The 26,324-nt window shown below is 38.2% G+C and overlaps 1 protein-coding gene across 6 annotated transcripts in view; it reads left to right on the top strand.

Moving 5' to 3' along the window:
* The window catches only part of glra3 (glycine receptor, alpha 3), a 136,342-nt gene that overhangs the window by 96,716 nt on the left and 13,302 nt on the right, over positions 1-26,324 (top strand). For 4 of the 6 annotated variants that reach the window (XM_057844063.1, XM_057844062.1, XM_057844064.1 and 1 more), the window contains 4 exons: positions 1,041-1,178; positions 7,095-7,309; positions 18,351-18,497; positions 25,619-25,747. In XM_057844063.1, the coding sequence (XP_057700046.1) occupies positions 1,041-1,178; positions 7,095-7,309; positions 18,351-18,497; positions 25,619-25,747 (629 nt within the window). The remainder of the gene's footprint in view (positions 1-1,040; positions 1,179-7,094; positions 7,310-18,350; positions 18,498-25,618; positions 25,748-26,324) is intronic. The other 2 variants (XM_057844066.1, XM_057844065.1) reach the window with 1 other exon arrangement.

Raw genomic sequence — 26,324 nt, 5'->3', positions numbered from 1 at the left:
AAATGCCCCAAAATCAACAGGAAGTGAAACGATTTACCAACCATCACAGCAAAGCTACCATTGCAATTTCTTCAGAAACTGCATTTTGTTTATTGTTAAATCGAGATAATTAGATTTCAGTTTTTTTCAATTTTAATCTAGTTTAATATACTTAAAACAGGAAAAATGGTTTCATAACACCAGAATGAAGTTGCCTCCAAGGCTAAGTACAGACACACAAGAGGCTCCATTATTTTCTTAATTTCTTTATTTTTAGGATTTGATAGTGTGAGACAAGTGAACCTCAAGTAAAAGGACAAACTTCATCTTTTGTGTATGGCTTTAGGCATGTACCAGCCTGTACCGGCGCTTTAAAAAAAATGTTTTATAGCTCACTGGGTTAATGTAGAGTTTTTGTTTTGTTTTTTAAGCGTCAACCAATCTTATAGGGCGGTGGTTCCTTTTCCTACTCTTTACCAATGTTAATCTTTATCAAGCATGATCATCATGGTCAGTGCATAGTCATTTACATGATTATCTCAATCTAAAACATACCAGCATGTGTAATCTGTCTCTGTCAACTGAATACAAATCACATCTCATCACAGCAAAGCACGGTAGTCACATATGGTTTCAACATACACATTTGAATGTGTTTAGTGTAGATCTTTTGTGAATAAATAAGCAATTCTTTCAATATTGTGTCATGCATGCAGTTGTAAACCTAATCCACATGGATTTAGGAAAAAAATCAAACAATCAAATTATTCCTCTCTAGGACCATTGTGCAAAACCAGCATATATGGCCTTGTATTTCACGCTTGAGAAATACATTCTGCAATTCCAAAAATATAAAACGCAACAACCATGCCATCCCATATTTTTCTGTGTAATATTAATAAACATACACTTTCTTAAAGGTAGAGATACTCATATAGTGGTGTATGAAGATCTTTGAGGTAAAAATCAATGCTGTCTGGGCCATCTGGACCCTTTTAGACATGTGAAATATGGTGTTATAACTCAAAACACTTTTTTGTTTTATGTACTACTTATTACAGTTGGTTACACCATGAATGATCTGATCTTTGAGTGGCAAGAAAATGGACCAGTCCAAGTGGCTGAAGGACTGACACTCCCGCAGTTCATCCTTAAAGATGAATCAGACCTCAGATATTGTACCAAGCACTACAACACAGGTAACACACACACATACAAACACTGTAAATACAGTACATACTATTGTTAGGATTTGACAAAAGTATTTCCTCTATTGATGAGACACCACTGAGGAAAAGCAGACAAGGCCAATAGTTCAGGTAAATATATATATATATACATATGTACATATATATGTGTATGTATATATATATATATATATATATATATATATATATATATATATATATATATATATATATATATAAATATATATATATATATATATACACATACATACACACACACACACACACACATATATATATATATATATATGGCGGAAAACACAGACAAGACTGAAAAAGCAGTTTCTGCTCTTGCACTCCTCTTTAAATGAAACTGCTGTATTTTAAGCCAAAATAACTGTTGCGCTTGATAGAACAATACAGTGGTACCTCTACATACGATCGCTTCGACACACGAACTTTTCGACATCCGACGTAAAATTTGACTCGCCATTTGTTTCTACATCCGACGACATGCTCGAAATACGACGACAATGGCAGCACCGCAGACGAATGCACGGCGGATTTTCTTGTGTGACAAATCAACACAGGTTTCAGAAAAGGTTGGTACAGGTGGTGAAACAAGGAAAAAGTTGATGCTTACCTTCGAAATGAAGATGCAAATGACAGAAAAATATGAGCGTGGGGTGGGCATCCGTGAAATGGCTCAACAATACATCTCCACGGTCCTCCTCCGACCATCGTTCGCCAGTCTTTATAAATTAAGCTGACAATTCTTATTGTCTCCAAAGAAATCGCCAGCTTCGCCACGTTTTCATCATTTCTTTTACAACTTATTCAACACAAAACGCCTGCTGTCTGCCGCAATTGATGGTGTTCTCAAGAGAACATTCAAAGTGAAAGTGAAACTCAAGCTCACCGGTCTGTCTCTGGCACGTAAGCCCCGCGGTGCGTTCAGGTACACAAAAAAACGTCCGCCTTATTAGAACCCGATTCGTTACACTATTACAGGAATTATTATTATTCTTTTTATTACATTATTCCAATTTTGATTTATAATTTATTTGTTTTGCTACGTGTAATTGCCATTTGTAATAGCACCAGCAGTATTTTTTTAAGGATTTAGTGCAGGTTTTTGGGCTGTGGAACGAATTAATGGAATTATAATGTATTCCTATGGGAAAATCCTGCTCGACATACGACCATTTCGACTTACAAACAAAGTCCTGGAACGGATTAACTTCGTATGTAGAGGTACCACTGTATGTCTATATGCTGCCATAGCAGATTCATGGTGCACTAAGCCTCCGAACTATTTCTAATTTGTCCGTTTTACCCTGAAAACCCCCGTTTACAGACGTCGCGCAACCGCTTTTGTTTCAACCTAGCCATAAAAAGGAGGTAAGTAATTATATTTATAATTCAAAATGTCTGTCATTTTTAGCTTAGAATCATTAATTGATGTCTAAATTTTAGTTGAAAAAAAAAAAAAACACTTTAAAAAATTATTAACTCGCATATTTTAAACTTTTAAACGAATTACGTCACAATGAAAAATTTGGCGTCTGTAAAAAAGTCACGGATATATACCTTATAACTATCGCTTAACTGTATTTTTTTTGTTACTGTCGCATTTTCCCCGATATGTTAGATGATAAATAATCGATCCAAACATTTTTTTTAAAAAAACAACGTTTAAAGGGTAACTATATGAAAAAGAAAATCTTAACCACTCCTTGTTGTCTGCGATTTCTGCATCGCGACCCTTGTTATATCACGATGTTTCACCCATAAAATTTTTTTAAAATCCGTCTGTGGCCATTCACAGCTGTGTCTTGACACTCGGTGATACATGCTACATGGAGTTTTTGGATCGAAACAAGGTAAGTACGCGATAATATTTCGTTAAAATCGTGGCGTCTTTAATTCTGCTCTCGCGTGTTCTCGCCTCCAATTGGGGTTTTGCTGTTTAAAAAAATTTTTTTTTTCAAAAATGTCGTCCTGTTCAAAATGTTTCTTCCCCCAGAAAATACAGATTTTAAGCTTTCCAATGATGTATCACACATGCATTTCGGTCAATTTTGAAAGTTGGCCAAATTGGGGGTCACAGAGCGGAACTTCAAGTCACCTCAGTGTTTTCCGCCATATATATATATATATATATATATATATATACATATATATATATATATATACATATATACAGTACTGTGCAAAAGTTTTAGGCAGGACACCTGCCTAAAACTTTTGCACAGTACTGTATATTTTTATTATATTATGTATATACAGGATATACTGTATGGATATATTTTCCCCAAGTGGAAGCTTCCATGATCTTAATAAATTTAATAATTAAAATATATATATATATATATATATATATATATATATATATATATATATATATATATATATATATATATATACACATATATATATACAGTGGGGAGAACAAGTATTTGATACACTGTCAATGGGTTTTCCCATTAACAGTGTATCAAATACTTCTCCCCAATGTATTTATTTATATATTTATATATATATATATATATATATATATATATATATATATATATATATATATATATATATATTAGGGCTGTCAAACGATTAACATTTTTAATCGAGTTAATTACAGCTTAAAAATTAATTAATCGTAATTAATCGCAATTAATCGCAATTCAAACCATCTATAAAATATGCCATATTTTTCTCTAAATTACTGTTGGAATGGAAAGATAAGACACAAGATGGATATTCTGTTAAAGTGATCCATGGATAGAAAGACTTGTAGTTCTTAAAAGATAAATGTTAGTACAAGTTATAGAAATTTTATAATATTAAAACCGCTCTTAATGTTTTCGTTTTAATAAAATTTGCAATCAAAAAATAAACTAGTAGCCCGCCATTGTTGATGTCAATAATTACTTACACAATGCTGATGGGTGCTGAAGCCTATAAAATCTGTCGCACCCAAGCGCCAGCAGAGGGCAGCAAAACTCCATAAAACACAATTAACAAGTGGGCATTTCACTGTACTGTCATTTAAATCTGTCTGAGCGGGGCATGTGCGTTAATTGCGTAAAATATTTTAACGTGATTAATTTTAAAAATTAATTACTGCCCGTTAACGCGATAATTTTAACAGCCCTAATACATATAATATATATATATATATTTAAATATACAATTAATTAATGGTGAAAAAGCTAAGCATATTAAATATTGTGCCTCCCTTATGGAATATGAATCTAGTTACACAAATGTTATCTGGATGGAAAAATATTGCTTACAGTGGTATAAAAAAGTGTCTCTACCTTTTGGAATTTCTCACATTTCTGCATAAACTCACCATCAAATGTGATCTGATCTCTGTCAAAATTACACAGATGAAAAAACAGTGTCTGCTTTAACTAAAACCACCCAAACATTTATAGAATTTCATATTTTAATGAGGATAGTATGCAAACAATGACAGAAGGGGGAAAAATAAGTAAGCGAGCCATTACATTTAATATTTTATGGAGTCCCTTCTGGCAGCAATGACTTCAACCAGACGCTTCCTGTAGCTGCAGATCAGTCTGGCACATGATCAGGAATAATCTTTGCCCATTCATCTCTACAAAACTGCAGTAGTTCAGTCAGATTCCTGGGATGTCTGGCATGAATCACTGTCTTTAGTTCATGCCACAGCATCTAATAGGGGTTCAACTCTGGACTTTGACTTGGCCCCTCTAGAACGTGTTTTTTTTTTCTTCTAAAACCATTCTGAAGTTGATTTACTTCTGTGTTTTGTATCATTGTCTTGTTGCAGCATCCATACTCTTTTTGGCTTTAAATGTCTGACAGACGGCCTCAGGTTTTTTTGGATCATTGTCTTGTTGCAGCATTCATCCTCTTTTTGGCTTCAAATGTCTGACAGACGGCCTCAGGCTTTACTGCAAAACATCCTGATAAACTTTTGAATTCATTCTTCCATTAATGACAGCATGTTGTCCATGCCCTGTGGTAGCAAAACAGCCCCAAATCATGATGCTCCCTCCACCACGCTTCACGGTGGGGATGAGGTGTTGATGTTGATTAGCTCTTCCCATTTTGCCTCCACACATGACTTTGTGTGTTACTCCCAAACAATTCAACTTTGGTTTCATCAGTCCACAAAATATTTTCCCAAAACCTCTGTGGAGTGTCCAAGTGCCTTTTTGCGAACATTAAACGAGCAACATTTTTTTTTTTTTTTTGACAGCAGTTGCTTCCTCTGTGGAGTCCTCCCGTGAACACCATTCCTGGCCATAGTTTTACATATAGTTGACGTGTGCACAGAGATATTCGACTGTGCCAATGACTTCTGTAAGTCTTTATCAGACACTCTAGGGTTCTTTTTTACCTCTCTGAGTATTCTGCGTTGAACTTTTGGCATCATCTTTGCTGGACGGCCACTCTTTGGGAGAGAAGTAACTGTGCCAAATTCTCTCCATTTGTAGACAACTTGTCTGACTCGATTGATGAACATCCAGACTTTTAGAGATGGTTTTGTATCCTTTCCCAGCTTTATACAAATCAACAATCCCTGGTCGCAGGTCTTCAGACAGCTCTTTTGACCAAGCCATGATGCACATCAGACATACTTCTAATCCAAGACATTTCTTACCAGGTGTGTGTTTTACAGGGGCAGCTTTATACCACTCATCAGTGACTGGGCACACACCTGACTTAAAATGTTTGGTAAAAATTGGCTTCAATTTCTCTTTAAGTCTCCTTAGGCAGAGGGTTCACTTAATTATTTTCCCCCTTCTATCATTTTTTGCATGCTATCCTCATTAAAATATGACAAGCTATAAATGTTTTGGGTTTTTTTAGTTCAAGCAGACACTGTATTTCATCTGTGTGATTTTGACAAAGATCAGATCACACTTAATGGTGATTTAATGCAGAAATGTGAGAAATTCCAAAAGGTTCAGATACTTTTTCATACCACTGTATTTTTACAAATAGTGAAATTCAATCAAAATCCTTTTTTGCAATCTGCATTACCCTAACAACTAAAAGTGGAGCTCACGGGTTGCTACTGGCTACTGATGGCATCCCGAAAGTAAACATTTGTCATATTTGGCTGGCCTGCATTATCAAGCCAACAAATTAACTTGTATGTTAATGTACAAGTTTGTTCACATTGTACGTCACACATTGCCAAACAAACAAGGGGCTTGTTTTTCCCCCCAAAATGCAACAAATCAATTGTGGTTGTTTTGAAATGATTTCCCCAGACTTTGTTGTTGTTATACCCTGTTCCCCTGTATTCTTACTTTCCATCCAAACAAAAACAGTCAAAAACACTCCCAGTTATGGATGGCAAACAGCAGAAATATAGATCTTAGAACAATCATATATACTGAGGAACCAAGTACAATTTATGAAAACATAGTTACACATGAACATAGAATTCAAAATAAAAATGCTAAATCATGGAACGACACCAACAAACATTTGTCACAAATGTGTGGGAGGCGCACCTCGGTCCCTTGGGCCTGTGTCTGGCTCCGCCCGCCTCTCCGGGCACTGCGGTGGCTTCATGCGCGTTTATGGCACGACTTCTAAAAAATTTCTGCCAGCAGGAATTGCATATATTTTATAGTACGTATGATCATTTTTTCATAAGATGAAGCGAGGAAAGCTTCAAAAAACATTTCAGAAAATATATTTTCGTCTACCTGAAGGTTTCGTATCTCAAGGTACCGGTGTAGGAGTAAATTGCCAGCAGGTGCTGCAAGGAGGCTCTGCCTACTAGCACTCCTGAATGGAAATGTGGAGACAAGGAAACAACGCAGGCATAAAACGACAACATTGCAAATAAAGCTTACATCTTTGCTGTGACAAAAAAAATTCATACTTTTCAGTGTGCTGTGTTGTGTATGTGACATTTTGCAGGTAAATTTACTTGTATTGAAGTGCGGTTCCATTTGGAGCGTCAGATGGGCTACTACCTGATCCAAATGTACATCCCGTCTCTGCTGATTGTTATCCTATCCTGGGTTTCCTTTTGGATTAACATGGATGCAGCCCCGGCTAGAGTGGCGCTTGGCATCACTACAGTCCTCACAATGACAACACAGAGCTCAGGGTCCAGGACTTCATTGCCAAAGGTCAGTTTGGAGTATTTTGTTTCTTAACTTTGCTTCACGCGCCTCTTAGCATCTTACCACAACTTGACAGTTAGTTGGTTCTTGAGCTCGAATATTTTCGTAATCGAGTATTTGACCTAAAATTCTATCGAGTAATCGGATAAAACATTTTTTTAGGTAAAGACCAATTATAAATATACATGAGAAAACAAGACGTTTCATCTAATATTGAACCATTTTCAGTCAATCAACAGTGTTGTTAATAACGGCGTTAGAATATAACAGCGTTACTAACGGCATTATTTTCTTCAGTAGTGAGTAATCTAATTAATTACTTTTCTCATCTTGGCAACGCCGTTACCGTTACTGAGGCGGGAAAGGCATGCGTTACTATGTTGGTTGACTGACACGAGAAAAGTCTGAGAAAGACGGACTCACGGAGACGAGAGAGCAGAGCAGGAGTAGGGAGGAAGAAAGGGAGGGTGACGCCGTTGCAAACGCGATGCTACTATGCTAGTTGGCTCCAAAAATACCTGACTGTAGCCGATAGCCTACAAACTACGCCCACATGATGCTTCGGTAGATATCACATATATACAGAACTAGATGCAAATGACAGACACGGCTGCATTAAAAACATGTATAATAAAGAACTAGATGCGTTAGTAAACAGCCGCCATCTTGAAGCAGTAGACTTATCAGGAAGGCTCTGTTGTAGAGAACCTTCCTAGCGTAACTTTTTATCTAAAATGCTCCTAAATCGGCAAAATCTTGACTTAAATCTATCTTTAAATGATGAAATTGTTTTAAAACTTACACATGTCAAAAGTAGACAGAAGGGAACTAATGCAATAACAGGAGCAATTTTAACAGCTTTAACGGTTGATTCATAACATTAAATGACTTCCACACATAGCAAAGGTTATTATCTAGTTACTGTTTACTAACGCCGCTTAGTCTGTCATTTCGCATCTAGTTCTACATACATTTGATGTCTATGAAACGCATCAAACGCTACCTGCTACCACCATAGCATCAACATGCAGGCGTAGTTTGTAGCAACGTCGACATAGTTTGTAGCGGCTGTTGGCTGCAGTGAGGTATTATTGCTTCTTCCCCTATACGCACGTGATGTCAGCCCATTGTCTCGCATTAACAGTAGTCCAGGCAAAACATGATGCTTAGAGCTAGCAAAATTAAACAACTCCTCGAGGCGAATAAAATTATTCGTATCAGTTTTTAAACTCGAGTTGCTCGAGTATTCGTTTCAGCTCTAGTTGGTTCATAACTTAAAGCTTGGATATGATATTATGTTGTAAATCAGGTCATGTGAATGGATTTATAGGAATTAGTTATTTCAGAAATTGACTCTCTATAGATCGTGCGTGTGCTGGTCACCATGATTTCATGACAGTAGTGTTGATTTATTTCGACAAATTTTAATACATTGAGCTTTTATCTTCGCACGAGACCGCAAACTCCAAAATCAAATACGGATTATGTAATAGAATTAAGTAGGGCTGCGGCTATCGATTATTTAAGTAATCGATAAATCAGTAATAGTTTGAATAATCGTGTAATTGAATTACAAACATTTAATGCCTTGCAGAATAAATTTAAGGAGATGTAAAACAAAAAAAAGAAGAGTTTATGTTTGCAATAATATTTATTCTGGCTTGCTGAGATTGCACTTTCAAAAGAGCATTTAATGCGAATACAGAATAAATTTCCAGAGTGTTTGTTCAGTCTATGCAGAATTGCGCTTTCATTTCACAACAGTAATAAAAGAATTTAAAACTAAATTAAAATGCCAGAGCTTAGCCTCAAATGGTATAAAAATTTAAATGAGGAAGTACAACAAAAGAACAATTGGCTAACTTGCATAGCAAACCTCCGCTAGCTTAAATACTATAAAATGCCAACATTTATCTACAAAGCTCTTAAATCGTTCAAACACATATTCCCACAAACAAATTATAAACATACTTCTAAACTAAATTACGAATGCACAAATAAACATACAGGTTGTCCCTGGGTTATGAATGAGTTCTGTTCATAAACTGGCGACGTAACCCAAATTTCCGCGTAAATCGGACTTAAACCTTTAAGTACACCGAAATAAAGAATTAAGTACAAATAAGTAATATAGGAGCAAATTCCGGTACTGGTGACAAGGCTGTTGAAAAAAAAAATCTAAATCCATCCTCTACCGCTTAATCCAGGGTCAGGTCGCGGGGGCAACAACTTTAGCAGGGAAGCCCAGACTTCCCTCTCCCCAGCCACTTCAACTAGCTCCTCCAGCATGATCCCAACCCTCCGTGAGTCATCACCTTATGGTGGTGGAGGGGTTTGCGTGTCCCAATGATCCTAGGAGCTATGTTGTCTGGGGCTTTATGACCCTGGCAGGGTCACCCATGGCAAACAGGTCCTGGTGGAGGGGCCAGACAAAGCATAGACAAAGACCCCTTTTTGATGACGAATACAGTGGAGAAAATAAGTATTTGAACACCCTGCTTTTTTGCAAGTTCTCCCACTTAGAAATCATGGAGGAGTCTGAAATTTTCATCGTAGGTGCATGTCTACCATGAAAGAGATCATCTAAATAGAAAAATCCAGAAATCACAATGCATGAGTTTTTAACAATGTATATGTGTGATACAGCTGCAAATAAGTATTTGAACACCTGTCTATCAGCTAGAATTCTGACCCTGAAAACCCACCTCCACTTCATGTATTATCTTGAATCAGATGCACTTGTTTGAGGTCAATAGCAGCATAAAGACACCTGTCCACCCCATACATTCAGTAAGACTCAAATTTGTAACAAGGTCAGGACCAAAGAGATGTCAAGACAAAATTGTTCACCTCCACAAGGCTGGAAAGGGCTACGGAGCAATTGCCAAGCAGCTTGGTGAAAAAAAAGTCCACTGTCGAAGCAAACATTACAAAATGGAAGAAGCTAAACATGACAGTCAATCTCTATCGGAGTGGAGCTCCATGTAAGATATCACCTCGTGGGGTCTCTATGATCCTAGGAAGTCAGCCCAGAACTATACGACAGGAGTTGGTCAAAGACCTGAAAAGAGCTGGGAAACCGTTTCCAAGGTTACTGCTGGTAATACAATAAGATGTCATGGTTTGAAATCATGCATGACACAGAAGGTTCCCCTGCTTAAACCGGCACATGTCCAGTTCTGATTTTAAGTTTGCCAATGACCATTTGGATGATCCAGAGGAATCATGGGAGAAAGCCATGTGGTCATATTAGATCAAAATGGAACTTTTTGGCCTTAATTCATTCCACTCTTCAAGCATGGGGGTGGTAGCATCATGCTTTACGGGTGTTTTTCTGCATATGGGACTAGGCGACTGCACTGTATTAAGGAGAGGATGACCAGGGGCCATGTATTGTGAGATTTTGGGGAATAACCTCCTTCCTTCAGTCAGAGCATTGAACATGAGTTGTGCCCGGGTCTTCCAACATGACAATGGCCCGAAGCAGACACCAGAATAACCATGGAGTGGCTTCGTGAAGAGCATATCAAGGTTCTGGAGGGGCCTAGCCAGTCTCCAGACCTTAACCCAATAGAAACCTTTTGAGGGAGCTCAAAATCCATGTTTCTTAGCGCCAGCCCAGAAACCTCACTGATGGGTGGGCCAAAATCCCTCCTGCATTGTGTGCAAACCTGTTGAAAAACTACAGGAAACGTTTGACCTCTGTAATTACAAAGGCTACTGTACCAAATATTAACATTTGTTTTCTCAGGTGTTCAAATACTTATTTGCAGCTGTATCACACAAATAAATCGTTAAAAAATCATGCATTGTGATTTTTTGGATTTTTCTTTTTAGATTCTCTCACAGTGGACATGCACCTACAATGAAAATTTCAGACCCCTCCATGATTTCTAAATGGGAGAACTAGCAAAAGAGCAGGGTGTTCAATACTTGTTTTCTTCACTGTATAAGTCATCAAAAAGGGGTCTTTAGAGCCATGCTTTGTCTGGTTTTCCCTTGCCCGGGACCCATGTTACCGGAGCTCCCTTCTGGACGCAGGGGCCAAAGGGGTCGGGTGCGCAGTGAGTTGGGCGGCGGCCAAAGACAGGAGGAGCCCTGCCAGTCCGATCCCCAACTACAAAAGCTTAAAAAAATAATAATAATAGTTTGACACATTGATGTAAGATTCCGATACTGCAGCTTCTGAGAATGTATGGTTCGATTTCATCACTCAGTTTTCATAAGCAGATGAGACCATTAACAAGAAAATCTGAGAAAATATTGTTAAGGACGGGAGTTTTTTCACTCAATATCATAATTACTGGAGTAGAATCTAGGGGAGTAGTGTTTGAATAATATAGTAGTCGCTACCACTAGTATTAGTAATTAGTTTCTATTAATAATTAGCTCTAGTTAAGTAGAGCTATCTCATTTCTCTCTAAAAATCCACAATCTGTTTGATTGGTGGCAATTATTAATAACCAATAAGTTCTTGTAAAATTGAGAAATTACTATCACATTGGAAACGCTAGAAAGGTACTTTTTCCTCGCAAAAGAAAACTTTCCAAGAATTGTTTTCTCTTAGTTTTATTTAAATATGGTCTAAGGACTAGTCCATTTACTTACCAATCTGTATGTTTTAGTATTTCGTATGCGCGTTACTTTAAATTTGAAGGATGGGAGGTAAAATGTAAAATTCTTGAATGACTCGTGTGTTGAAAAGAATTCAATATTGTCACTGTTGTCATTTCAGAGAATCCAATTTTATTTTAAGGATGTGTTGATTATGCACACAGTGCATCTGTTGTGTGTGTGAGAAAGAGCCCTTCAGTCTTCTTCTGGTATCTTGTATGCATGAGAAAAAATTAGACATGGAGCACTTTGTTACATAACCCTTATTAGCACGCCCATTTCTCTCACACATACTGTATACATGCGCCACACAAAAGTGTATGCGTGTGTTCTGGAGCAAGGAGGTTTATCGTGTTCCCGCCGCTAAACAGAGCTTTGCACTCCCCTATGTTACGCATGTCTGAATACAGCATAAAGTAATTTCATTTTGAAAAATTAGGTCACATCGTCTGACACTCAGGCATCAGTTTTACAACCTTTTCCTAAAATATTGTCTGGAAAGGTTTTAGGTAGCAATGTCCCGATTGCATATTTTTTGCGTCTGTGTCACCAGATTTTGAGAATCTGCCGATACCGAGTCTCGATCTGATACCAAAAAAAAAAAAGTTGTTGCTTTGTTGTTTTTTTTTTTTTGTTTTTTGTTTTTTTTTTTGAACAAACGTTCCAAAAATGTCTTCCATGTCTTCCTAACCCTAACCTCTTCCTCTTTTTTCCTGGAGTGTTGCTGTGGTTAAAACATATATATTTTTGTTTCTTTTGGCAATGCCATTGTATTTCTGGATTATTATTTTAGAAAATGATATACAGTGCCTTGCAAAAGTATTCGGCCCCCTTGAACCTTGCAACCTTTCGCCACATTTCAGGCTTCAAACATAAAGATATAAAATTTTAATTTTTTGTCAGGAATCAACAACAAGTGGGACACAATCGTGAAGTGGAACAAAATTTATTGGATAATTTAAACTTTTTTAACAAATAAAAAACTGAAAAGTGGGACGTGCAATATTATTCGGCCCCCTTGCGTTAATACTTTGTAGCGCCACATTTTGCTCCAATTACAGCTGCAAGTCGCTTGGGGTATGTTTCTATCAGTTTTGCACATCGGGAGACTGACATTCTTGCCCATTCTTCCTTGCAAAACAGCTCGAGCTCAGTGAGGTTGGATGGAGAGTGTTTGTGAACAGCAGTCTTCAGCTCTTTCCACAGATTCTCGATTGAATTCAGGTCTGGACTTTGACTTGGCCATTGTAACACCTGGATACGTTTATTTTTTTTAACCATTCCATTGTAGATTTGGCTTTATGTTTTGGATCATTGTCCTGTTGGAAGATAAATCTCTGTCCCAGTCTCAGGTCTTGTGCAGATACCAACAGGTTTTCTTCCAGAATGTTCCTGTATTTGGCTGCATCCATCTTCCCGTCAATTTTAACCATCTTCCCTGTCCCTGCTGAAGAAAAGCAGGCCCAAACCATGATGCTGCCACCACCATGTTTGACAGTGGGGATGGTGTGTTCAGGGTGATGAGCTGTGTTGCTTTTACGCCAAACATATCGTTTTGCATTGTGGCCAAAAAGTTCAATTTTGGTTTCATCTGACCAGAGCACCTTCTTCCACATGTTTGGTGTGTCTCCCAGGTGGCTTGTGGCAAACTTTAAACGAGACTTTTTATGGATATCTTTGAGAAATGGCTTTCTTCTTGCCACTCTTCCATAAAGGCCAGATTTGTGCAGTGTACGACTGATTGTTGTCCTATGGACAGACTCTCCCACCTCAGCTGTAGATCTCTGCAGTTCATCCAGAGTGATCATGGGCCTCTTGGCTGCATCTCTGATCTGTTTTCTCCTTGTTTGAGAAGAAAGTTTGGAAGGACGGCCGGGTCATGGTAGATTTGCAGTGGTCTGATGCTCCTTCCATTTCAATATGATGGCTTGCACAGTGCTCCTTGAGATGTTTAAAGCTTGGGAAATATTTTTGTATCCAAATCCGGCTTTAAACTTCTCCACAACAGTATCTCGGACCTGCCTTGTGTGTTCCTTGGTTTTCATAATGCTCTCTGCACTTTAAACAGAACCCTGAGACTATCACAGAGCAGGTGCATTTATACGGAGACTTGATTACACACAGGTGGATTCTATTTATCATCATCGGTCATTTAGGACAACATTGGATCATTCAGAGATCCTCACTGAACTTCTGGAGTGAGTTTGCTGCACTGAAAGTAAAGGGGCCGAATAATATTGCACGCCCCACTTTTCAGTTTTTTATTTGTTAAAAAAGTTTAAATTATCAAATAAATATATATATATATAATATACATACATACATATACTGGCCATATATGTACTGGCCAAAACAGTGGGTTTCCTTTTACACTGCCCAACAGCCAGTTAACATTGTATGCCCTCCAATAAAACACAAGGCTTGGTCTTTACTTGTTTTTATATGAAGTAATTTGTAAGTTTGTCAAACTGTAACAAAGAAACATGCATGCATTGAACAGAACTGCATAATACCGCTGGTATACAAATACAGGTAGTCCTCGGGTTAAGAACAAACGGCGTTCCTACACTGGCAACATAAACCAAATTAACCATTTACGGGCCCCCAAATCTCAAAATAACTATCCAAAAACATGTATTATACGTTATTGTACTGTCCTCGCCATGACATTGGAGCTAAATCCTAGCTAGACAGTGAGCTAATCCCCGAAATGATGATGTCAGACGTCCATTTGGTTAGCTTACTTTATTCACATACTCATTACATCAAAAATTGCAGAATGAAACAGTACAACAGTGTTATATACAGGTGTTGCCTTTGTGGATGCTTCACAAGCAGCAAATGTGCGCAGGCTTGCAACTGTAATTATTCCCCTCTATATCTCACACTTCTTCGTCGGAGCAAATGTGTTCTACCTCATGTGTGCGCGTGCGCTCTTCTTTGTGTGTGCAAATATGTTCATCGTGTGTACATGCCCTCTTCGCATGTTGAAGTACTACCTGCTCTCGGCTTCCTGCGGCAAAGCAAAAGCATGCATCACAAAACAAAAGTCAACATCATTTTAAAAAACTAAATAAATAAATACATAAAAAAGGCGACGAGACTCCAGCGTAGTAAAGTCAAAATCACATAAGTCTGGTATGTCGTAACCCGGGTACTACCTGTACCATGTAGACAGCTTATCTTCCATACAGCAGGACTTATCAACAAATTTCATTCATATAGCTTTTCCCCAAAACACACATACAGTGGGGCAAATAAGTATTTAGTCAACCACCAATTGTGCAAGTTCTCCTACTTGAAAATATTAGAGAGGCCTGTAATTGTCAACATGGGTAAACCTCAACCATGAGAGACAGAATGTGAGGGGAAAAAAACAGAAAATCACATTGTTTGATTTTTAAAGAGTTTATTTGCAAATCATGGTGGAAAATAAGTATTTGGTCACCTACAAACAAGCAAGATTCCTGGCTGTCAAAGAGGTCTAATTACTTCTAACGAGGTCTAACGAGGCTCCACTCGTTACCTGTATTAATGGCACCTGTTTTAACTCATTATCGGTATGAAAGACACCTGTCCACAACTTCAGTCAGTCACACTCCAAACTCCACTATGGCCATCAGAGGACACCAGAGACAAAATTGTAGACCTGCACCAGGCTGGGAAGACTGAATCTGCAATAGGTAAAATACTTGGTGTAAAGAAATCAACTGTGGGAGCAATTATTAGAAAATGGAAGACATAAAAGACCACTGATAATCTCCCTCGATCTGAGGCTCCATGCAAGAGCTCACCCGGTGGCGTAAAAATGATAACAAGAACGGTGAGCAAAAATCCCAGAATCACATGGGGGGACCTAGTGAATGACCTACAGAGTGCTGGGACCACAGTAACAAAGGCAGTAACACAATGTGCCCCAGGGACTCAAATCCTACACTGCCAGACGTGTCCCCCTGCTGAAGCCAGAACACGTCCAGGCCCGTCTGCGGTTCGATAGAGAGCATTTGGATGATCCAGAAGAGGACTGGGAGAATGTGTTATGGTCAGATGAAACCAAAATAGAACTTTTTGGTAGAAACACATGTTCTCGTATTTGGAGGAGAAAGAACACCATACCCACTGTGAAGCATGGGGGTGGAAACATCATGCTTTGGGACTGTTTTTCTGCAAAGGGACTAGGAAGACTGATCTATGTAAAGGAAAGAATGAATGGGTCCATGTATCGAGAGATTTTGAGTGAAAATCTCCTTCCATCAGCAAGGGCATTGAAGATGAGACGTGGCTGGGTCTTTCAGCATGACAATGATCCCAAACACACAGCCAGGGCAACAAAGGAGTGGCTTTTTAAGAAGCATAGTAGTAGTAGTAGTAGTTGGAGTTCCGTTATACATCCACGAGATGGTGTTGCGTTAAAGGGAATGTTATGCCATGAATAACTCATTCACTCCCAGCCATTTTCACCGTAGCAAGGCCCTTCGCTCCCGGCCGTTTTACTGGATTCTTCTTTCAGCAGAAAAAAAAATAAGTTCATATCTTTTTCCATTCTTTAGAAATCAGCATTAGAAAATAGCTAGCTTAGTTTGAGCAATTTTCCAATTTCTGATGAAAAACGGAGAAATTGAGCTTTTTGTGAAAGCATACATTTCAAACATAACTTTGACTTTAACACAGCTATTTTTTTCTTCAGTTACATCCCGAACATCTGAATAATGTTTTCCTTATACAAAATAACAGAAACAACAAGACAAATAGAGCTTTTGACACCAAATTAACAATTTATCTACACATAACTAATTAAAAGATGACACTATTGTGGCCGCGACAGCCGGTTAAACTTTTCCCTTATCGTTGCCTGTCTCAAAAAGAAAATTTTTTTGATTCTCTGCGGGCTCTGCTTCGTGAGCAGCACAGGCTCAACGGCATCTAGTCGTCCTAGTCAATCTGCTCGGTCTTCCAGCGCCTGGCATCCCGGGTGTCCTACTGGTTGTTCTGCTTGGTTGTCCGCTGCCTGGCATTCATTCGGTCGTCTTCCGCCGGCGCCCCGGCTTTGCGGCTTGGCCTCTTGTTGCCGTTGAATAGGGTTTCGGGTCTTACCAAATGCGCTACTGCCCTCCAGTGGCCAGTATTATTGCTTTAAAATGGATTTTCAGCATTGTGCTTTGGAGCTCAATTGAATCAGAACCCAGAGATGTCTTTTTGGAAAAGGAAAAAAAAAAACAGAAAAGATGTATAAATACTAGGGCTGTCAAACGATTAAAATTTTGAATCGAGTTAATCACAGCTTAAAAATTAATTAATCGTAATTAATCACAATTCAAACCATCTATAAAATATATCTTATTTTTCTGTAAATTATTGTTGGAATGGAGATAAGACACAAGACAGATATATACATTCAACATACTGTAAATAAGTACTGTATTTGTTTATTATAACAATAAATCAACAAGATGGCACTAAAATTAACATTCTGTTAAAGCAATCCATGGATGGAAAGACTTTTAGTTCTTAAAGGATAAATGTTAGTATAAGTTATAGAAATTTTATATTAAAACCCCTCTTAATGTTTTCATTTTAATAAAATTTGTAAAGTTTTCAATCAAAAAATAAACTAGTAGCTCGCCAATGTTGATGTCAATAATTACACAATGCTCATTGTGCTTAAACCCATAAATTCAGTTGCACCCAAGCGCCAGCAGAGGGACACGAAAAACAAGTGGACAAGTGGACTTGTCACTGTGCTGTCATTTTAATCTGTTCGAGCGGGGCATGTGCGTTAATTGCGTCAAATATTTTGACGTGATTAATTTTAAAAATTAATTACCGCCCGTTAACGCGATAATTTTGACAGCCCTAATAAATACGTCTTTGGGACACTGAAACAATTAAAAATAGAACGTATATATGTGTGTGTGTATATATATATATATATATATATATATATATATATATATATATATGGCGCATCAGATTATAAGGCGCACAGTCTGCTTTTGAGAAAATTGAAGGTTTTTAGGTGCGCCTTATTGTGCGGAAAATATGGTAGTTTAAGGCAGAAACGTAAAATAAAGCACTCGACTGCGTCAATGCGACCGACTGGCGATGTACTGTGAAAGTGAATGAGCATGTGTTCCAAACTGCATCACACGATGGATGCAGTGAATTATTATGGCCACAAAGTGGCAGTAACGTACTATAAAATGTCAACTGTCTCTGAACATTTTTGACTCTAGCTAGATTTTTTACTATTATTGTTAGTAGTAGTAGTATTATAAGTATATAGCATAAATTAAAAACGCGATTTCCGATCACATGATTGGATGTTTGAAAGTGTTGGGTTATGTGGGCTTTGGTTTGAATTGATTGAATATCAACAAGTTCATCAATTCATATGCAAATCTTCATCATTAGTTGTATGTACTGTATGTTGCAGGTGTCCTATGTCAAGGCCATAGACATCTGGATGGCAGTGTGTCTTCTCTTTGTCTTCTCTGCACTGTTGGAGTATGCTGCAGTTAATTTCGTTTCCAGGCAGCATAAAGAGCTGCTACGATTCAGGCGACATCCCAAGAAGAGCAAGGTACCTAAAGATACTTCTGGGGGGTTAAAAAAAAAAAAAAAAGTGTTATATATACAGTAGATGTACCCTAAAATAAGCAGGTTATCTTTGGAATGTGTCATCTTAAAAACAAGATTTGAGGCGATCTCACAGTGGTGGCATGCTAGTATTTGTGACTGCTTGCAGCAGCTTTAAATGACCAAGGGAGCATGATTAAGTTTCCCACCTCATTGCTGTGTTAGTGCATGGCTCTGCATGGCTGCATCACAATAGCCGTTTTGTTTTTGGTCTTTATTTGAAAAGCCATCTAAACAAGACGAGCGTGATGTTGGTGCATGACGTGATTTTTGTGTGCAGAGAGGATCAACATTCAGTCAACATTATGTCACATTTAGTGCAAATAAAGGCCATGATTTCAGTGTGCATATTACTACATATTACACATTTTCGTATTAGAAGCCTCAATGACAAAATAGAAAACAATTGTTTTTGGGATTAAAACGTTTTTTTTTTTTAAAAAGAAGAGTGTAAATATTAGATATTAGATATTTATAAGAAAATGTTCTTTCTAGTAGGGGTGTGATGGTACACTAAGTGCTCGGTTCGATTCATTTTCAGTGCAAAAAAGCACGAACAAAAACTTGCAAAATGCAAACAATAGAACTTGGGTCAATACAGGTAGTCCCCGGGTTACGAAGGAGTTACGTTCCTACACTGGCAACGTAACCCGATTTTCCACGTAAGTCAGAATTAACCCTTTAAGTAGCCCTAAATACCCACTAAATCTTAAAATAACTATCCAAAAACATGTATTATACGTCATATTAATAAAAGTAAATAGATACTGTACTCACCATCAGTGCTGGTGGATGGTGAAAAAAGTACACTGAGTATTCTGGCTTGTTTACAATTAGAGCAGTACTTCTCAAATAGTGGGGCGCGCCCCTCCAGGGGGGCGCAGAGCGACGCCAGGGGTGGCGCATATGACCTCGGGGAACAGGCCTTTTTTTCTTTTTTTTGCCGTACTAGAATAAAGTGTACTTGCGCATCCACTCAGTGGGTGGCAGTGGCGCTCTCATTTTCAAAGTGCGCACAGTATTTTTGAAGTAAGCAAGAGCACACAGAAGAGAGATATGAAGATCTGTGCGCCGTTTTCGAAAGCCGTTTTCCGGCTGAACTCACGTAGCGACCGCTGTCTTCTCCGGTTCTCACGTGTCCACCCTAGACGTGCCATTTTCAGCTTGGGATCGTCACGACGACCGCCCTCACCTACGGTTCTCCCTCGGCCGCCGAGAATGTGCTTTTTTCGGGCCGTTTGCCTTTTGGCTTTGACATTTAATACAGTGGTAGGTGAGAAAAGACCACTGTTTACTGTGTCTAAAAATAATTATAGCGGACAGCCGGAAGCCAAATCAATCAAGACGCCACTTAAAGACATTAGAACCCAATCTCATTGATAAGCCGCTTGGTTGTTTTTCAGCGAAAACGTGCCGAATATTGCCAACAATCGTCCCGCTTTGTCAGTGTTATACAAGTAAACCAGTGAGGACTGTTACCATTCTCAGTGCAAAATTACCCCACACCATTGCAAACTGGAGGTGATACTGTGAGCTGTGAGCTGCGAGCAGCGAAAATAAAAACTGTCAGCATTCTCAGTGCAAAATTACCCCACACCATTGCAAACTGGAGGTGATACTGTGAGCTGCGAGCAGCGAAAATAAAAACTGTCCTTCTGTCTGTTTTTTTTTTCTTCTACCATGTTTTGTTTTTGCGGTCAAATTTTTTGGCATATTGTCCTCATCATGAGTTAATGTTTCTAATCAATTTGAATTTGTTATTATTTACTGATTGTATTTTTCAGTATCAAATGTTAAAAATGTACCTTGAGTGTATTTTTGCAGTTTGGATGTGACTTTTTTTTTTTTTAATTCAGGAAAATTGATGTGCGTTAAGTCTTTTCTGTTACAAACAAAACAATGTTGATAAAGTTATACTTTATAAGTTGATGTGTTATTTTCTGCAATAGAAAAAAAGGACACAATGTGAGGCAGAGGCGTACTTATAATAGTAATATTATTGACAAATGATACTATTTACAGTGGCGGCAGAGTTTGGGGGGCGCGAAACATTTACGTCTTTGGGGGGCGTAACAGAAAATAATTGAGAAGCACTGAATTAGAGACAAGAGTTCTTTTTTTTTCTGATGTTTATTGTAATTTTACTTTTAAAACACAGACAGACCATAGAACACTTTTGAAGAACAGAAGTGATCTGATTGGGTTTGCGCGCACTGTAATTAAACTTATCAATTTCACCATTTTAATTTAACTTGTAGACAAATTATTATTAATAATAAAGTCCCAAGAATTGTACAATGGCAACAGAAAAACAAAAACAATACACGCAAATAAAAATAAGTTGCGCATCATGTAAATTTTCAATTGACCTTAGTGAGACAACAGCTCCTTTCATTGGCGAAAGGAACATTTGCAGGGAAACTTGACAGCTGTTACACTGAGAAAAATACAGACGCACACTCTACACGGTTACGTGGCAAAAAAACAACCCCCCCCCCCCCCCCCCCAAAAAAAAAAAAAAAAAAAAACACTGGACAAAATGGCGGACGAGACTCCGGCGTCGTAAAGTCGAGTACGTCTTAACCCAGGGACTACCTGTAAATAAAAGTGGCCCTTTTGGGTGATACCTCTAAAATAAAGGACCCTCTGAGTTCATCAGAATTAAACATAAATAAACAATTGTAGCATTTATAAAATCTTAAAATAATGAATAAACAAACAAAACGAAGCTTTGAATCCACAGCAGCAACAACCTGAACATGACAAATGTAATTGTCTAAAGTTTTTTGCTAGATGACCACACACAGGTAGTCCCCGGGTTACGAAAGAGTTCCATTCCTACGCTGGCGATGTTAACCGAATTTCCACATAAATCGGAATAAACCCTTTAAGTACTCCAAAATAACTATAAAAAAAGTCCAGAAGTATTGTATTTTGTTTAATGATGGAGGACGTACTGCCCTCTGGTGGCAGCGTTGGGTCCGGCTGGAATGCCGCCTCATGACTGAGGAGCAGACTCTCATCTTGACATGAATAAAGGACAGCTGCGCTCTGGTTTGGCCCACATAAGGCTGTAAGTTGTTTCAGCTAATATATATTTGTGTATGTATTTGCAATGAAATTTACAACTATAGTTTGTGGAGTTACGTGTGGGCGATTTGCTATGAGAATTATAAATACATTAGTATTCATAGCATTTAAGGTAGCAGACATTTCTTTGGCAAATAAGGATAATTTAATCTACTAAATTCACATATTGATCAGACCAGATGGAGGTTTGAACACCAATTGTTTTGTGTCAAGCGTTTTATTGTTGAAATGCGTGTCATTTTGAACATAAGTGTGTTACAGCTTTACAAATTGTTAAAAGTGAAGGATGTAAAAATCTTCAAAGAGCACAATTGTTTGATGTCTGTAAAGCTGAACAACTCCACGTTTAGTGAAAAAGTAAGATACTGTGAGGTACAATAAGGTACTGTTTATGGGACTAAAAAAAAAAAAAACGACTGGAGACAACAGGCAGACGAGAGTCCAGCGTCGTAAAGTCAAAATCACCTAAGGCGAGTACGTCGTAGCTCGGGGACTACCTGTACACATTTTCTGAAGAAAGCACATATCTGGTTGCAGTGACAATATCTAACCGATTCTCTTACATGTACATTCAACATTCTTTGTCTGATTGTGCCGCTTTAAGTAGTTAACCTATCTGTGCAGCAATTGTCGACATAACTATGCATTTATCCACTTGCCTTTGTCCATTGATAAGTTTAACGAAGAAGCCAAAAAAGTGCCCAGTCGCTCAAGGCAGGCCAGCCCAACAGTATTGAAGTAAGACGGTCTTTTAGCTCAAGCCTCTCACTAGCATTTGTCATGTTGCCATGTCATGCCTGTAATTTACATGACTTTACAGGCTGTAAAGTTTGAACTGCCAGAGTGTCAGACACTTGAGGCGTCCGTGCAGAAATTCATACAGGACTTTAGTTCCGCACGCAGCACTTCACCTGCGCTAATAACACATTTTTGGAGGAAAAAGTAGGCATAAAATAAAATGGAACGGTACATAAGTGAACCCAAGTAAACATATAAAACCAAAACTGTTCAATACATCCATGTTAACTGTGACACCCTGACTAGTATTTGATTGTTTAAAGTTTAGCTTCAGACTAACAATTTGGAAATTAGAAACTTAGTTTTATACATGGAACGCTACAGAGATATGAAAAAGTATCTGAACCCTTTAGAATTTCTCACATTTCTGCATAAAATCACCATCAAATGTGATCTGATCTTTGTCAAAATCACATCGATGAAAAAACAGTCTCTGTGTCTGCTTTAACTAAAACCACCCGAACATTTATAGGTTTTCATATTGTAATTAGGATAGCATGCAAACAATGACAGAAGGTGGGACAAATAAGTAAGTGAACCGTCACATTTAATATTTTGCGGACCCTCTTTGGCAGCAATAACTTCAACCAGATGCTTCCTGTAGCTGCAGATCAGTCTGCCACATTGATCAGTACTAATCTTGGCCCATTCTTCTCGACAATACTGCTGCAGTTCAGTCAGATTTCTAGGATGTCTGGCATGAATCACTGTCTTTAAGTCATGCCACAGCATCTCAGTAGGGTTCAAGTCTGGACTTTGACTTGGATACTCCAGGACATGTATTTTGTTCTTCTGAAACCATTCTGAAGTTGATTTACTTCTGTGTTTTGGATCATTGTCTTGATGAATCATCCATCCTCTTTTTAGCTTCAACTGTCTGACAGGCGGTCTCAAGTTTTCCTGCAAAACATCCTGATGAACTTTTGAATTCATTCTTACATTAATGATTTCAAGTTGTCCAGGCCTGAGGAAGCAAAACAGCCCCAAATCATGATGCTCCTTCCACCATGCTTAATGATGGGGATGAGGTGTTAATGTTGGTGAGCTGTTCCAGTTTTCCTCAACAAATGATGTTGTGTGGTACTCCCTAACAATTCAACGTTGGTTTCATCAGTCCACAAAATATTTTGCAAAAACTCCTGTGGAGTGTCCAAGTACCTTTTTGCGAACATTAAACGACCAACAATGTTTTTTTTTTTTAGACAGCAGTGGCTTCCTCCGTGGAGTCCTCCCATGAACACCATTCTTGGCCATAGTTTTACATATACAGTGGTACCTCTACATACGATCACTTCGACACACGACGTAAAATTTGAGCCGCCATTTGTTTCTACATCCGACGAGTTGCTCGAAATACGACGACATGACAGCACTGCAAACGAACGCACGGTGGATTTTCTTGTGTGAGAATCCAACACAGTTTTCAAAAAAAGTTGATACAGTTGGAGAAACAAGGAAAAAAGTGATGCTTACCTTTGAAATGAAGATGCAAGTTATAGAAAAATATGAGCTTGGGGTGCGCGTCCCTGAACTGGCTCAACAATACAGCTCCATGGTCCTCTTCCGACCACCGTTCGCCACTATTTATAAGTTAAGGTGACAATTATTATTGTGGTAACATTGCCAAGGAAATCGCCAGCTTCGTCACGTTTTTATCATTTATTTAAGAGCTTATCCAACACAAAACGCCCATTGTCTTAAGCAGTTGACGGCTCTCAAGAAAACGAAAGTATTATCTCTACCGCACAGACCTATCTCACTGAGACGTCAGCTTCGCGGTGCGTTCAGGGACAGTAAAAAGTGTCCGCCATATTAGAATCCGATTCGTTACATTATTTACAGGAATAATTATTAATTATTCTTCTTATTATTATATTATTCTGAATTATTTATTTATAACTTATTTGTTTTTCTATGTTTAATTGCCATTTGTAACAGTGCCAGCAGTATTTATTAAGAATTTAGTGTATGTTTTTAGGCTTTGGAACGAATTAATGGAATTATAATGTATTCCTATGGGAAAATCCTGCTCGACATACGACCATTTCGACTTACAAACAAGGTCCTGGAACGAATTAAATTCGTATGTAGAGGTACCACTGTAGTTGATGTGTGCACAGAGATATTGGACTGTGCCAGGGATTTCTGTAAGTCTTTAGCAGTCACTCTAGGGTTCTTTTTTTACCTCTCTGAATATTCTGCGCATCATCTTTGGTGGACGGCCACTCCTTGGGAGAGAAGCAACAATGCCAAACTCTCTCCATTTGTAGACAACTTCTCTGACTGTGGATTGATGAACATCCAGACTTTTAGAGATGGTTTTGTATGTTTTCCCAGCTTTAAACAAATCAACAATCGATCGCAGGTCTTCAGACAGCTCTTATGACCGAGCCACACGAGACAATGCTTCTCATCAAGACATTTCTTACCAGGTGTGTGTTTTATAGTGGACAGGGCAGCTTTAAGCCACTCATAAGTGATTGGGCACACAACCTGACTTAAAATGTTTGGTAAAAATTTGTTTCAATTGCTCTTTAAATCTCCTCAGAGGGTTCACTTACTCATTTTCCCCCCTTCTGTCATTGTTTGCATGCTATCATTAAAAACATGAAAACCTATGAATGTATGAGTGGTTTTAGTTAAAGCAGACACATCATTTTCATTCGTGTGATTTTGACAAAGATCATATCACATTTGATTGTGGATTTTACGCAGAAATGCGGGGAATTCCAAAAGGTTCAGATACTTTTTCATACCACTGTCGTAGATATTAAGAATGGCTGAGGGAATTTTTTATTTTTTGTGACTGAAGAACACAGACCTGAGATATACTGTATATTGTAAATCTGTTGTGTGTTTGTTTTCCTCCATTTGAGAAAAGAAGTGATATGAGGCACTGATAAATGTTACAAATTATTCCTAATGAATAACGATTAAAAATATGTACAACTAATATCTAAATGTGCATTGTAAGTTGTATTAAAAGTGTTGTTGGTTGTTTGGAATTATACCTACAACAATAAGATGTAATGCGGAAACTTAATAACTGGATACATTTAAAAAGCCGTTGTATTATACATTGACTGAATGAATGAGTATCCCATACTTGGATGTTATTTATTTTCCCCTTTTGGTTTCTCTCCGTTGACTACTGGTGTGCATGCTGTCAACTGGTAGAACAATGGAGGTGCAGTTGATGCCGATGAGCTAGCTGAATCCCTCCATCGTGTTAACATTGACAACTGCCTGAAGGCATCAGACCGTCTCTATGGATCTATGACCAACATCTACAGCACCAACTACAGGGTAATGAATGGCACAATACATGGAGTGTGTCGGCATGTTTCAGCATGTGCATGTAGAAAATGCAACCAATGTATTGTGTGCCTTTACCTGCATTCTACCCTTATATAAGATGGACCTCTGTGAAGTTGGCCCCCCATCAGATGCAAATTTATAGGAAAATTATGTCATTCATTCTTACTAGGTTTGTGCGCCTATCGTTTTTGAGATAAATTTCGAGTGATGACGTCACACAGCCCCCCATTTATTGCAAAATGGACCTGAAATGGTGCCATTCGTTTATGTTATGTTCATGTTGCATAAAATGTTGTTTGTGCTGCTATCGTTCTATAGATATTGAGATATTTTGAGTGATGATGTCAATCGCAGCTTTTCTGTATTCCATCTCCCGCGGCTGACTAGCGTGTTCCAACAACTAGCGCAAACGTAGCACAAACCAATGGCACCCCTTCCGGTCCGTAAATGGGGGCCTTGAGATATTAATTTCAAGTGATGACGTGACTCGCAGCCACCCATTTACTGCAAAATGGACCTGAAGGGGTGCCATTTGTTTGTGCTACATTTGCGCTAGTGGTTGGGA

Source organism: Corythoichthys intestinalis, chromosome 8, assembly GCF_030265065.1.
Source record: "Corythoichthys intestinalis isolate RoL2023-P3 chromosome 8, ASM3026506v1, whole genome shotgun sequence".
Taxonomy (NCBI): Eukaryota; Metazoa; Chordata; class Actinopteri; order Syngnathiformes; family Syngnathidae; genus Corythoichthys; species Corythoichthys intestinalis.
Note: the sequence above shows the minus strand (reverse complement) of the source record. Positions and strands in the feature narration are given on the sequence as shown.